The sequence below is a fragment of the Cyanistes caeruleus genome, chromosome 1 (genome assembly GCF_971803275.1).
Source record: "Cyanistes caeruleus chromosome 1, bCyaCae1.hap1.1, whole genome shotgun sequence".
NCBI classification, from domain to species: Eukaryota; Metazoa; Chordata; class Aves; order Passeriformes; family Paridae; genus Cyanistes; species Cyanistes caeruleus.
Genome location: NC_141701.1, coordinates 119423937 through 119439864, shown reverse-complemented (window position 1 = coordinate 119439864; position 15928 = coordinate 119423937). Strand labels below are relative to the sequence as shown.

At 36.4% G+C, this 15928-nt stretch overlaps 1 protein-coding gene across 5 annotated transcripts in view; it reads right to left on the bottom strand.

The window, feature by feature from the left end:
* SKAP2 (src kinase associated phosphoprotein 2) overlaps nt 1-15928 on the bottom strand; it is a 183427-nt gene that overhangs the window by 106998 nt on the left and 60501 nt on the right. For all 5 annotated transcript variants that reach the window (XM_086853176.1, XM_086853209.1, XM_086853186.1 and 2 more), the window contains 2 exons: nt 5554-5631; nt 4757-4840 (listed from right to left, as the gene is read on the bottom strand). In XM_086853176.1, the coding sequence (XP_086709302.1) occupies nt 4757-4840; nt 5554-5631 (162 nt within the window). The remainder of the gene's footprint in view (nt 1-4756; nt 4841-5553; nt 5632-15928) is intronic.

The following is a 15928-nucleotide window of genomic DNA, read 5'->3' as shown; positions in this document are numbered from 1 at the left end:
AAAGATTTCAGAGAGTGATAAAGTATTTATAGATACTATTAGAATGTATAATTTAACTCTCTTCATCTTGAAATTAGGAGTCTGTATGATTTTACAGTTTACATGGCTTCATGCTAAATGTAGTTTCACATACTTTTCCATGTGCAGGATGTCTGCTATCTAAAAATAGTTCAGTGTAAGTATCTCCAAAACTGTAATTCCTTTTCCAGCTTTTGGAACTGTCTTTTCCAAATGCATGCACTGAAGTTCTTCCCTTCTCTAGACAGCAGATCTGAAATGTAATCATTTTCTTTTCTTCTCCTTCTTCTTTCCTTTAATCTAGTCCTCTGAGAAACTGAAATTGTGAAATAACTAAGAAATGGAGGCAGTGATTTAGGGCACTGAATTGTTTATATTCTGTTTGCTTATACCCAGCAGTTATTTTTTAAATAATGCATTATTAGCAGGAAGTGTGACTCTCAATGTCTGAATTTAACAGTCTCACAGCAGAAGATCCAGTACACATTAGATAGATGCCTCTGATTGCCATCACCCTCCTACAACAAAATCCTGTTGAGCATGTATGATCTGCTTTTCTGCCCAAATAGAAGTAGTTCACCACTGGCCTGGTCATTACTATGTTATTATTCCAAGAAATCAAAAACTATCATGTCCAGTTAAAGCTAAAGAATTTTTTTTTTAAAAATAAACTCGGGGCTTTTCTAAAAGCCTCTGAATTATACCCACCCCTCTTTAACATCATATTACTGGCAGGCAGGCAGATACCATTTTCAAGTTATAAAAATGAAAATAAATTTTTAGTGCCCATTAGCAGAGGAAAAATTACCATAATGTTATCAATTACTGTCTTGCTAAACATTTAGCTGATCTCTCCAGTTTGCTGAGACAGAAGGGCATATAACATTGTGGCCTAGTGAGAAAGAAGTAATGAAGCCATTAATTCAATCATTTATAAAGCAACAAATTAACTTTCCTTATTCACATGCACTTTGAGGTCTGGAAGGTTATCCATACCATCTCAGTGTCTGAGGACACAGGAACAGCCAGAGATCATATAGAAAAATGATAGGAGACCAGGGTACTCAATTCAGAGTGCATGGAAGGAAAGAAAAGAGAGGACTATAAAAGATTTATGGAAGGAAAGACTGCAAAAAGGGGCACCAGGCAAGCTTCTCAAAATCCCATCCAGCTCTGACATTTGAGTACACTCCTCTGCAATGCTGTGGGCTACGTGCTGGCAACGGATACCACAGCACAGGCATAAATACCCACGTGCTTCCCGCAATACCTATTTCTGACATGTGATTAGCTCAAACCTTTAAGCCTTGTTTCTCCATCGACTCCATTTATCAGTGATCAAAAGAAAAAATGTAGGTGATTCACTTAGATTTGTCCATACTGCAGGGATAAATTACGTTGCTTCACTACCCAATGCTACACCAAACGTAGGAGAAAACAGAAGAGAAGACAGGAAAACAAGACAAGTACTGGCCTGCAGGCATCACAACTGTTGAAAAGATGCTTGTAGTTGTTTAGGTGAACATACGGACAAACACACAGTCATTTACTGTATTTCACTGGCTTTATCTTACACTATATACTTCTGGACTAGGCCTCACATTTTTCATCATTTATCTTGGAGTAAATTATTCTGAAACTCTTCCTTACATGTTTGTGAGCTTTATACACTTCCACAATTCTTGCTTTTCCTATACAAAAAGGAGAAATTTAGAAGAACTAAAATTGTTTTGGAAACAACAAATCCATACAAATAATAAAAAGGCATCCTATAGCCGCATTTTTACCACTCAGTTACATTCCCACTGATAGACCTAAGTGTGAAAATCAAACTTAGGTCAACAAAAGACATATCACAGCAGACACAAAATAGCTTTCACAGATTACTCATCTATGGTCTGGTTTTAAAAACAGTCATAATTCAAAACAAGCCAAGATGGATGCAGAAATCCCTGCTGCCTCTCAGCATTACATCCCCCAACACAGAGGCATTAGTAGCCCATCACCCATTTAAAGTGATGTGGGCAGCAGGACTGAGTACATATGGAATCCTTGTCACTTTGAAACCCAGTTCACAATTTGCACAAAACCACCAAACACACGCTTCAGTGCTGTTCCACAGCTGGTAAGAGCACACTCTGAATTATACATGGTCCAAGTTATCTGGTACAGCATCAAGAGTCACAGTAAAAGAAGAACAGCACAACAGCATACTATGGCAGGTACCACTGCTGGCCTCAACAGTGGGAGTGAAAACAGCTGCAGGGAGTAAATGCCAGACCTGCTCAGGATTGCCTCATCGCACACCTCCTCCATGCTGACAATCTGCAGCAGAACAGAGTGATAAAGTGCCGCACGTACGTTCACCAGCATTAGGCTGACAGCTCACGTTTAACAGCACACTAGCCTGCCACGGCTGGTGTCCAGTTGCTGCACAATGACAGTGAGCTGCTTCTGCACTGGAACAGGCACTTTCACATATGATGGCATCACAGGCCTGAAGAAAGGACCTCAGACTAGTCTAGAAGAAAACTTTTTTTATTCAAAGGCAACTTCAGGAGTGACTTAGTCATCCCATATTACAAGATTAGGTCAATACACCATGCTTAACTAGTTTTTCTGCGCTACAAGCACCAATCCAATAGAGATAGGGCAGAAGTTCATGCATCTGATTTGTTTGCTTCCTCCATGAATTTATGTTTGGAGTCCAACTGTGTCACACACTCTATGTGAAAGGAGGTCATAATGAGGTGGGGGTCAGTCTCTTTTTCAAAGTAGCAAGTGATAGAACAAGAAGAAGGAGCCTCGGGTTGTGCCAGGGAAGGCTTAGATTGGATATTAAGATTTTTTTTTTTTCACTGAAAGCATTGCAAAGTATTGGGACAGGCTACACAGAGAAGTGGTGGAGTCACCATCCCTGGAGGTATTTGTTACACATGTGAATGTGGCACTTAGAACAGGGTTTAGTGGTGGGCTTGTCAGTGCTGTGTTAATGACTGGACTCGATGATCTTAGAGGTCTTTTCCAACCTAAATGACTCTATGACTCAATACAATTCCAATGGACCATGTGACCCTCCCACACCATCAGGTTATGGTTGGAAAGACCTTTCCCAAACAATCTGCAGCCTACGAAAGTTCTAAATGCATTAGCCAAAAAAGCTGTCTATAGATTCATAAAGGAAAGAGATCCTACAAAATATCACAGTCAATTCCTAACATGACACCACCATCTGAGTGCTAAGGAATGTATTTCTATGTATCTTACCTTTCAATTCAGATATTAAAAATTGCAACACAGACTTGATAATCAGGTTGTTGCAAAAGAAAAAAGACAAAGACCAGGTGGGCAACATGCCTGCCTTAATACAAAGACCATATGCTAGAAAGCATAAATAATCATTAGCACAGCCACAAGGAAAAGAATGTTAGAAAAAATCAAAACTTTTTTTCCTAAAAAAATAGCTGACAAAAAGACAAAGATTTTATATTCAAGAACAATCCTTATGAACTAGCAATATATTGTGAAAAAAACCTGGGATTTTTAAAGTACTAGGCAACGTATAGCTATATACACATACACATATATATATATAATCTGAAAATTTTTGAATAAAGCTCTTTCATCTTTGTGAAGCCTGATCAACCTGTAAACCCCAAGGAAAGAGTGTAGAAGAAAAGGCAACATTTAGCAGACACACTAGCAAAACCCTGAAAAGAGGACATGATGGGAAACCAGCAAAATGAAAACTGGACTTACAATTAGACTTTTTATTTCTTGTGTTTTTAAAGAGAGGACGAACTTAAATGAGTCAGTATACCAAGGGGTGAAACAAACTGGAGCAAATTATATTAGTCTTTGAATAAAAAACCCCAACATAATAACTACCTGTGGTAATCTCAAAAATAAAACACCAACAATAATCTTCAATGAAAAAAAATCTTCAATAAAAAGTTTGCTCTGGATTTTTTTTTGGAGGGGGAGGAGGTTGGAGGGGGAAAGATGTTATTGTACTTTTAAAATTTACTCAAATATATATAGTTTAATTTACCCTTAAACATCAAATGCACATGGCACACCATTTAAATATGTTTTATTTTACTTTAAAATTTAAAAATTCAAAGTAATATTACAACATTTATGCCAGATTCTTTCCAACTGGCCATTTAAAGTTAAAGTCACCTTCAGAAGTTTGCCTTAGTTTCTATGGCTGGCTTTAGTTAAATACATTACTTAATTCCTAGATTTTCCAGAACATAAACTATCTAAAAAGAAAGAAAGAACTCCACTGTGCAGATTTTGGATTAATATTTTCCTGGATAGAAACATTTCTAAGGAACTCAGAAGGTCTAATTACTAGAGGATGTTTTCAAATTAATATCATTTTTGGAGAAAAAGAACATTTTCTATCTAGTAAAACAGTTGAGTACCAGCATACTATAAAACTGAACAGCCAGCTGTTATTAGCAAACAAAGTAGCTTTACAAGACACTTAATTTTTTTTCCTCAGTTTTCTTGCTTTAGAAAACATGCATATCATTTACAGGTTCTGAGAAATAAATACTTACACATTTTAAAAATTCACAGCACTGTCCAAGAATTTTTTTAAATAATTTTTCTTTTAAAGTTTCATTCCATTTCTTAAAATTACCTTTGATTCACAGTTTCCAACTTCAATAAATTTTTCATATTCTTTCGTGCATTAAAACAGCATTGCTTTCATAATTGTTTTAAGTACCTTTGTCGCTTCCATAGTAATAGAAGACTGTCTTGCTGATAGCACACCATCGCTTCTGCCATTCAAAGCCAAGAAAACTGTGGTCTGAAATTAATACAACATGTGTTATATCAGTTTATGCCATTATTGAACAAAAATGCGTTACTTCTTTTCAAGGGTGAGGTAAGAGGGAGGAGGGGCTAGGAAAAGATTAAGGAAAGGAAACTAAGGAAATGCATGGCACTGAGAAAGAAATTAGAAAGAAAATTGGTGGTAAGAAAACAAACAGGAATTTGAAATCACGTAAAGTGGGAAGTCATGTGTAACATTAAATATAAGGAAACAATGAACAACTTCCTAAATATTTCCTAGAGTTATCGCAGCATTAAGTGGGTATTAAAGTGACAATATAAGATTTATTGAATCAAGGTAAATATTGACTGAGGCAAAGCTGAGATCAATATTTGCCCTCTTGCAGGAAAATAAATCTTGATGCTCACTGAAACATGAAGTCAACATATGGTATTTGTACATACGTTCCTAATGTTTTCTTCAAAAATATCTGAAAGTCTCTAAATTATGGCTGACTGGACTTTCACAGCATGATTTTGTTAGTCAGTAAAGAAATAGGATTTTCTTTCAATACTATAGGAGCAATTATGTGCTATTTTTTTTTAAAGTTTTGCATAATAACTCTCCAATGTTTCAGCTTCCTCTCATTTTATTTATCACTCCTGTATAAAGTTGTTCATGTGTATAACATCAAATACAGATATATAGACTTCCCAGATTTAAAATATGCACTAGCTTTCACTTACCTTTTCTACGTTTTTCCAGGTATCCAGACTTCAGAACAAACTGAAGATCCTGAGCTGCAACAGGAGGAAACTGATTCCCTGAAAGAAAAACAAATTCTGTAAAGCACTTCTTTTCAAGAAAACTGTTATAGGAGCATTAATAAAATTATGGATTTTACACTCTCGATATGCAAGAGCTACTGAAAAAAAAATTCTAGTAACTATTTTGCTAGATTACTTTAAGTAAATGAAACATCTACCAATCAATGTCAGAGCTATTGCTGTTGTCTTCACCACCTGAGTAAGGAAAAAAATAGCTGCGTAACAGGCCTTGCAAGTATCAGAAAGAAAACTATGTCATTAAACAAAATACAGCAACTGTTTCAAACATAGTCTGTAAAGCAAGCTGGATAATGAAAGTGCTAAATTTTCAAATGTGCAAATAAGAGAATCACAATCAAGAATCTCAATTGAACACAAATCAGAAATGTGGTTTTCAATAGCAGCTTCACACCAAAATACCTTGAAACAGCATACAAGGTGAAGACCCTCTATTACACATCTACAAAAAAAGAAGCCAGATGAAGAGACAATAGAAGGTGCTGCCTGTTGCTGACAGATTTTGCCTGATTTGCAATATAACACGAAACAACTGCCTAAAGGATCTGTAAGGTGATAATGGATAAACCAAAGGCATTGCACAGAGGTCAACAAAACTGATGACCTACAGACCCTAATTTTAGACACATTGTACAACATGTCTGCATCTGCAAAATGGTGAGTATAGCTCACTGTATTTTTTCCATTTTCTCAACTGCTAATTCATAGAGGTGTAGGACTGACCAGTCGACCCCGCCTCATCTTAAAATACAACTTCAAATGTTAAAAATTGTGTCTTCCATCTTACAGCCTATTCCTCCTAAAACAACAGAATGATGATTTGAACAGAACTAGTATTAAAAACAAGAATATGTTAGATGTATAATATTTAATATGAATATAAGTATCATACTGCTTACTCCAAGCAAAAAGGCAGAACAAAAGATTACTCCTTACTCCTGTGCTGCTGGGTGTTTTAAGTGCATGTAAGCAACACAATGAAGTTCCTACTACTTACTATCATCAAATATTCATAAGAGTCACTATAGGTAGGTGGCAAGTTTACAAGGCAGCCATTATTCATCAGAATATATGTAATCTTATTATGTTCTATCAATATAAACATACAGAAAAAGATTGATATTAGCAGACAAATTCTGTGCTAAAAACACCATTTTAAATTATGTAGTTTGGGTGAAAGATCAATGGTCTGACCTTGAACCAAGCACTGTCTCTGAAAGGTGATGTCAATTTCCTGGGTTTTTAGGTTATTCCTTAAAACAGATTTCATTTTTTTTTTTTAATTCAGTGTTCACAAGTGAGTTGCTTTATGGTAGTCTTATTTAAATATATATATATGATAGGAAAAAGACAAGAAAGAGATAGGAACATGCAGAGAATTTTGTTTTTTACAGCATGAAAATATTCAAAATGAGAAGACATTCTTTAGATAATACAACTGGCCCTTTAGACTGCAAAATATTTTGACACCAAAAGACAGTAGATAAAATTTTACTTAATTGATATTTCCACTTCCTATTTTTATTAATATTACTTTTTAAAGACTAGGAGTACTCTAATTTCTATTTTAGCTTCTATGGAATTCTGAGCATTGTGTTAAAAATACAAGAGCACAATCAACATGCATTTTAAAGTGATGCAGCTGTCCTCCCTTTGCTTGGTAATACGCAATCATAGCCCAACATTAAATGGGAATGAAACACAAAGACACTTGATGGCTGGTATGTGATATGTTTAACAGTTACTTTAAAAGGTGATGTAATGATGGTATTACATGTGGGGGAGGTGAGGAGTTTTACAAATAGGCATCGTGTGCTGCTTTATATTGGTCATTGGGAGGCATCAGTGTGCAACACTTAGAACTCTACCTCATCCACTAGGGCTCATCTTAGAACAGTGCAACCCCACAGATGAGGAAGACAAAACACCTAAGTAAACAAACAAACAAAAGCAGCTCACTCTTAAATTTCACAATTTACGAATTTCAACCGCCATTTAGATCTAACTTTACCCAATATTGTTTGTATTGATTTGGGTTTTGATGAGGAAGCTTGGCCAGTGATCATTTAGTGAACAGTCAAACCAGATGGGACAACACAGTCCCAGAGAAGCACAGACTTTGGGGATTCCTTAGTGTTGGTATTCTGTCATCTGAACTAACTACTTCATAGTATCATCAAAGTGGAATCAAAATTCAACTCTCAATTTTGCTACTTCTGCTGAGGCAAGTCATGATAAATTTGGTGATGGCATTTTCTGAAACTACATTTATTTTGCACAGGGCACTCAAAGCTTATGAGAAAAAGAACATGTGTAGAAAAAGGGTGTTTGACTGCCTGGTGCCACTGCAGAAAGAAGTCCTCCTCCCACCCTTAACCTGTAGAGAAATCAGTTTCTTTTTCTATTTCTCAAAGCAACTGAGACAGTAACTCCAGAAAACAAACTGCACCTGGTCAGCCCCACTGCCACTCACAATCAGTAAGTAGCTGAAGCAGAAACAGATTAAATGCACGTTACTATCCTTCTGTCAGAGAAGCCTGGGAACAAAAAAATATGATGGAACTTTAGTCAAAGGGCAGTAGAAACAGACCCAGTTGTAATATCCCACAACACAAACAGCTGTATAAGAAAGAGAAAGCATAAATCTGGTTAAATTCCTTCTTTCGTTGCCCTGTACCTTCAGAAGAAAGGGGAGGGAGAATAAGTAGTATGAAAAGCATAAAGGAAAGAGAAAGAACCACCTCCTCCCAGATTCTCATGAACCACAGGTGTTGTGCATATGTAGCAGGAAGAAGGCACAAACATGGATATGCCATTGTCCCAGTACTACAACAAAAACAACAGTGGGAGGAAAGAGGAGAGAGTCAGTCATATCTTCCTTAGAGTTACTGCTGAGATTCTGCATAGGAAATTTCTAAGTTTTATTATCTAGCTTTATTCTTTTTTTTTTCATTTCTTTACTGTTTTGTCCACATCTCAGACAGGATTCAGAGCGAACTGCAATTACTAGATGTGGGAACTCCCAGCAGAAAATGTGGAATTAAAGTAGTAAGTTGGTTTTTGCAGTTGCTTTCAATCAGAATATTGCTTCTCCATTCATTTGAAATACATCAGGCTTGACACAAATCTCATAAAAAAATATCACTAAAGCAGTGCTTCATTATAGTGAAGCAGCATTTGCTTCCATTACACCAGCAGCTGAGATCAGAGGTTCATTAGTTGACTGCAGCATGAGACTTTGAATAAGACAGCTCCTTCTACAAAGAACCTAAGACGGAGGAATCCTGCCAAGAAGGCATTACCATGTATTTTAAGTAAAGAAGCATAAAGCAAATTAAGCCACATGCTTCAAATCACATACTTATTTAGAGCTCAGAATTTCCCATGTTATACTCCCATGCAGGCCCCAGGATGTCTTCAAGACAAGGAAGGATTTCTCCTTCCCTCATGGATGCAGGTGAAATGGCCTGACTTCCTGGGGATGCAGATAGCACCTATTAGTGCTACCTTTCTTGGGAGTTCTCAATGCCTGTTCATGAGAAACTTAAGGTCAAGCCCACTACAAGATGGGCACTACAAAAACAGAGCAAAACTTCTCTCTCAAAATGAGACTAACAAAGATCACCATGCCTTCCTAGCACTGTATAGTCTGTTTCCAGATATGATAAAATTATTTAGAAATAAAGATGTTTAAAGGAATTGTAGACTTCCCCAGTTTCTCCTTTGGTACACTGTAGTTTTTAATCCAATTTTAAATTTTAATCCAATTTTAAACACCCATGAGAAAAGTGCCATTGTGAGTAAGAAATGCTCTGTGGTTTGCAGGAGTATGGGTTTATACATAAAGACGCAATGATTGCTTTTGTTTACTCTTCCAGACCTAATTTCTGCTGTGTCATTGTCCTGACAGTGGTGGGCAAGCACAGAGTTGAGGATATAAAAAGGACTCGTTTCCATTCCAGAGTTTCTACCTCAAAAATAATGTCTTGAACCTTATTCTTTTGATGTGAAGACCAGTTCAAAACTATCCAATATTTAGGGAGATGATAATCTTGCACATCCAATACATGGTATAAAATAAGGGAGGTCCATCTGCTTAATGTTATAGGTTTTCCTCCATTCTTGACCACCCACTCACAAAAGAATCTCCCACAATAATTCATTTTCCCTATTGGCGGGAATTACTCCAATATATTCCAAAATAAAATCTCCAAGTTATGCTCCACATGCATATTTTCAGACTGATGTGTACAAAAGCCATCAAAGACCAGATCAAAATATTTATGAGGCTTAAACCTTCATCTTAGAGAAAAGTAAATTATATGTATAATGCACTGGGCTCTTCCTCTTGGTTCTAGGCACTCTTGTGCCAAGAGAGCAGCTGGCAGTTATTATAATACTATTGCTGCCAGGCTGAAAATTCCTCCAGTGAAAAGAAAGTGAAATGCTCTCACTCAAGCATAAAGCCAGTTTTGCCAGTCACGCTTTGAATTCAGAAAAACATTAATGTTATTAACATAGGTGTATTAATGTATAGGTTCCACTGCACAACTCCCACAAACACAGAATATCTTGTGATTCAGAAAGATCTCAAAACCACAGTTTATGGCACGACTACAATTTTTGCAACTTGGTAATCAACCAGGCAAAAGCCTGAATGATTTAATTTTTCACCTTACTGCAACAGTGAATTTGGTCCATTATATAAAAACAAGTTTCATCAGTGTCACTTCACAGCATGAAATTCAATCCTTGTGCTTGGAATTTTGATTTTTGGAGGACCTAAAGATATAAAAATTTCATCTTGTATACAAAATAAATAAAACAAAACCAGACTGTATTATTCTGCACTGTTTACCAATAGGATTTTTTTTTCACTTCTGCAATGTGGGCTAAGGGATACATAAAGCAAGAAATAATCAGAGGTCAATGTATTCTAAAGAGGTGCTTAGCATGCTTATGGGAAGTTAAACAGGCGAAGTGGAGATAAGTGTAATTCAGTAACAGCTAAGTGGTTGATTACAGCTTGTTTTCCTAGTAGAGGACCAGAGGTTTAACCATTGTAATGGTAAAGTCGTCTTGCTCAAGTAAGAATAATTCACTGTTCTTCATTGCTTGTAAAAGAAAACTGAGAGGAAAAAATACATTAGTTTGATTATATGGAGAAAACAGTGATCGCTATTTCTTTATCCTCTTCTAACTAAAAAATAGTAATAATCATAATTAATAATATAATTATTAAAAATTATTTTTCCAGATTCTTTTTTTTTTTTGCACTGAAGACCCTTAGCATCATCTGAGAACTTACTGAGGGTGCACTTAATCCAAAATCATTGATAAAGATATTAGACAGAATGGCCCCAGTACTGACACAACTGGATGTAACTCCATTCACAACCACTCTCTGAGCCCAGCCAGCCTGCCAGGATTTTACCCAGTAAAGAGTTCACTGGTACAAGCCATAGGCTGCCAGTTGCTCCTGAATGTGCAGGGGACAATATCAAAGGCTTTACTGAAGTCTAAGAAGAAAACATCTACAGCCTTTCCCTCATTCCTTAGGTGAGTACCTGGTCATAAAATGAGATCAGGTTGGTCAAGCAGGACCTGCCTTTCCCTGGCTGGCTGGGCCTGATCCCTTGGTTGTCCTGTATGTGCTGCATGATGGCACTCAAGATGATCTGTTCCATAACTTTCCTCAGCACTGAGGTCAGGCTGACAGGCCTGTAGTTCTCTGGATCCTCCTTCCAGCCCTTGTTGTGAATGTGTGTCACACTGGCCAACCTTCAGTCACCTGGGACCTCCCCAGTGAGCCAGGACTGATGAAACATGGAGTGACTTGGCAAGCTCTTCTGCCAGCACCCTCAATACCCTTGGATGAATTCATCTGGTCCCATAGACTAGTGAATGTCTAAGTGGCACAGCAAGTCACTAACTACTTTGTCCTGGATTTCAGGGGTCTCCTTTGCTCCCTGTCTCCATCTACCAGCTCAGAGGCCTGGTTGCCCTCAGGATACTTGGTCTTTCTGTTGAAGACAAACAAGGAATAAAGTACCTCAGTCTTTTCCTCATTCTTGGTAACATGTTCCCCCTCTGAATCTAATAAAGGATGGAGATTCTCCTTGGCCCTCTTTTTGTTGTTAACATATTTACAAGAACACTTTTTATTATCTTTTACAGTAGTGGACAAACTAAGTTTTTGTCTTTCTAATTTTCTCTCTACATGACTTAACAACATATTTGTACTCTTCTTGAGTTGCCTGCCTCTTCTTTCAAAAGTCATAAACTTTTTTTTCCCAGAGTTACAGAAAAAGTTCCCTCTTCAGCCAGGCTGGTCTTCTTCCCCATCAGCTCATCTTTTGGCACAAAGAGACAGCCTGCTCCTGCAGGAAATGCAGAAAATAAGTGGATTTGTCCTCAAGCAAAGGGCTTTTATGCTATCACTCAGGCTACAATTCGAAATTGGCAGAGATATTCTGAAAATATTTGTGTTAAAGTTGAGCAAAGAAAGAGTAATGTTTCTAGCAACACAAAAAAGTAATTTTATCTTCTTTTCCTCTCTCCTACCCCCCTTCTCACACACTTTTTCCAAAATTCTTAGTATCTCTCCATTTCATTTTGATCTGGAAATATAGCATTTACCCATTTTTAATAGCTACTACAGAAGAATTTAATTATCTTTGAATCTGTACATAGCAATACACTGGAGTCACATCTGTTGCATAAGCACTGTGAATCTAGGCTAAAGAGGAGGTGGTTTATTTTCATATGCAAATCTCCTCCCTACTTTTTTTTTTGTTATTAAAGACAAGATTAATGTATAATGCATTTAAAAAAAAAGATCCCATTTCTTAGAGGCTTCTAACTAAAGAAAAGTTATCAGTAGGAAAATCACATAGAATCTCATAAGTTTCATTAACTGTCTTGAACACTTTCACAAAGATTACTTCTTCATTTTGCAAGTGTATAAGCCTGGTAGCTCTGAATTTGTTTACCATGCAAGAACCAAAAGATAAATGTTAAAGAAAACGCATTTAATTCCTGGAATAAACGTAATGACTATGTTTACCTTTTGAAAGACTGGTTCACAAAAAGTGAGTATTTTGATCTTCAAAGAGTTTTTTCCAAAGGCTGCCTAGTCTATGAAGTTTTTCTCTGGAGCCATCCCTAGCATTACCCATTGTGGTCTCTAACAGTTTACAATCATTTTCACAGAATAACTTGCCTTCATATATTCCTCTAAGGAGAGCCAGCAGCATATTTTAATAAAGAATACTTAAAGCACTGACATCTGTTTCTAGTTTTAATTCTTTCTAATTTGGGATATGAAGTTTGGGCTACAGACATTAATACCACACCCTCAGAGGCTTAAACACCGCATATTTCTTATGGACTCACCCCTTAGAAGGACAGTGGTACGAGCCCTTCTCTTCTCTTCCTTCCTGTTAGCAGGGAAGGCAGTGGGCCAGCCAGCCTAAAAAACACTGCAATGGATTCTTTACAGAAACTAAATCTAGTTCTCTGAAGCAGTTAGCATGAGATCTCTATTTTAGTTATTTCTATTTAGCCCCTAAACTGTGTGTTTAATTAAATTTTTAAACCCTTACATTCATGTCTTTTCAATCCTCATCTGTTTTCTGAGCAAAGTTCCTTTAGTAGTTGTAGCATTTCATTTGACAAAAAAATTCCTTTTTTTATTTTAACAAATTACAGGAGTCAGCCACTTGGACTCCATTCATTCGGAACCACAGCTAAATGGAATTATCTTGGAACACATACTCCTCATCTAAACTTAACTCTGAATTTGTAAACTAATATTGTCCTGGATTTGTGCATTCTTTTGATGGTTTTCGAATTGCTTCTAAAACACCCACTGTTACATTTTGCATAGCATCTTAATGTACAGAGGAGTGCTTTTACCTCTTGATCCAGATTTAACTTTCACATAGGTGTTTATTAAAATTTCAAAAATTACACTCATAGCACACAGAGGGGTGGGGATGGCATGGGGTGGGGGAATGTGTGAATTTTAAAAAGTGATGTTTTCTGCTGTGAGCAGGCAAAAGGGGCCACTGAACACTTCACCAAAGTAGCCTTCCCAGTTTTGCTGCTTTTCAAAGATTCTGAGGCAAGAAGAAAGGAAGATACAGCATCAAAGAAAAGGTCTCTTGTACAAGGTCTTCCGCTCACAGCACTGTAATGCAAGGCACACAAAAATGTTGTAGGTATGCAAAAGTTTTGTTTAAAGAATCACTAAGGTTTACTCAATCATTTCAGCACAAAACAGGTTTCAGTCATTCAGAGGCCCACATTACAGCTACCAGAAAAATTTATCAGTGGTAGAGATTGGCAATACAAATTCTGCCAGTGCAACAGCTTCAAACTTTGTTATGAGAAATAAATTAGGCAGGAAAACACAGGGATAAAAACAATGCCCTGGCTTTGCAGACAGAATCAAGTCAAAACAGACCATCATGGATCAATTAGAGGCACTGGGAATTCTCATGAAATTATGCAGGCAAGCTGAAATTTCCCAGCGTTGTCTCACAGACAAGCACACGCATCCAATTTTGATTAGAAACCCTAAGTAAAGACTCAGAGTATCTACATGATAGCTTGAACCACAGAAGGTGCTGTTAGCTAATCAGAGAAAATTAAAAGGCCAGGAATAAAGAGTCTACAGCTGGAATATGACCAGCATGATGTCAAATAGCATATGGATAGCATCTTTAACCATATTATGATTCCTGTATTCCCAGATGGCTAACAGGAATAAAGTCCTACAGGCTTCTCAAACTGCAAGTTAAAAGCTATCATTTAATACCTCCAGGTGAAAAATACAATTGTCAGCTTAACATCTAAAACACCTGGAAGAGCTAATACTAAAATTGTACTCTGCAATTCTTAATTTTTAATTCCTTTTATAATTATTTTATAATAATAAAATATATTTTATTTTAATATTATTTTAATTTTTTATGACTATTTTATATTACAATATATTACTGTTTCACTGATACACATAAGAATCCCTTGGAAATACCCACATATCACAGTACCTTAAGAAACATTTGAGGTAATGAGAACTAGAAGTTCCCTATTACTTCTCTTATTTTGTCAAAATGCTTTTAATTAGTACTTTTGAAGGGCCTAAAATTCCATCATCAGGCAACTGGCCTTTTTATTTCAGTAAATAAGCCTACACTGAGACCAAGCAATGACAACTATTTAACTGAATACAAGAATGATTTAATATGTTTTGGCAGAAAAACTGCCAAATGTCATTTATTGCAAAGCTAAACAACGAACTTTTAAAATATATTTCATAATTAGTTGTACATGTTCTTTTACTTTCAATGTCCTAGTAATCCAAGTATTAATTACTCAACAATATTTTGACAGATACTGTAAAGCCCACTACAGCGTGAACTCTGTGAACTCTTATCCATATTTTGGCAATACCATGCAAGTTAGATTTTTCACAAATCACACATTCATTAAACAAAAAGCATATAAATTTTCTTCCTCTTAATTTCATATGTTCCCAATTTTTTTGCCCTGTCTCTTCTCCTGAGCAAGTTCTAATGTGTATACATCCTTTTCTAAATTGCTCTGTTTCTAGAAGCTAGTTTAAGTTGCCTTTAAAAAGACTTAATGAAAAAAAAGGAAAGAAAAAAGAAGGGAAAAAACCAAAACAGTACAGTTCGAGAAGTGCCAAATTCAGCTAAAGAGAAAAATCTTCCAATGTGAATTTCAATCTGTGAGAGGGATATTTTAGCAGGGGAACCGTTTAACTCGTGCTCTGATCACAAGCATAACACACCATAAATACAATAAGCAAAACCCAAGAAATCCTGGGAAACAAGGAAATACTCAGACTGCCATGAAAAACCAACAAAAACCTCAATGTAAATTGCATGAAGTTTTATATATGGAAGTCATTTATGCCAACTGGCAGCCCTCTTGGATTAGCTGTGTAGTCTGCAAAGTTCCAACTGTTCTGACTCTTGGCCAAAGGCTTGGCCTGTTAAACTTCTGAAAGGAAACATACATACACACTTTATGCATTTTAAATGCTCCAACAGCTCATATCCTTGATCAGAAAAAGTTTTAACATAACTGGTTGGAGCTGAAAAATCTTTCATCTGTATGAAAGAAAAAATTCCAATTCATAGTCAGCTAAAAATACATCTTTAAAACTGGCAGTTGCGGATTTCAATGAAGAGGCCCTAAGCCAGGTTTCAATTTCATTTTATGTATTCCTGCAAACACAAAATTA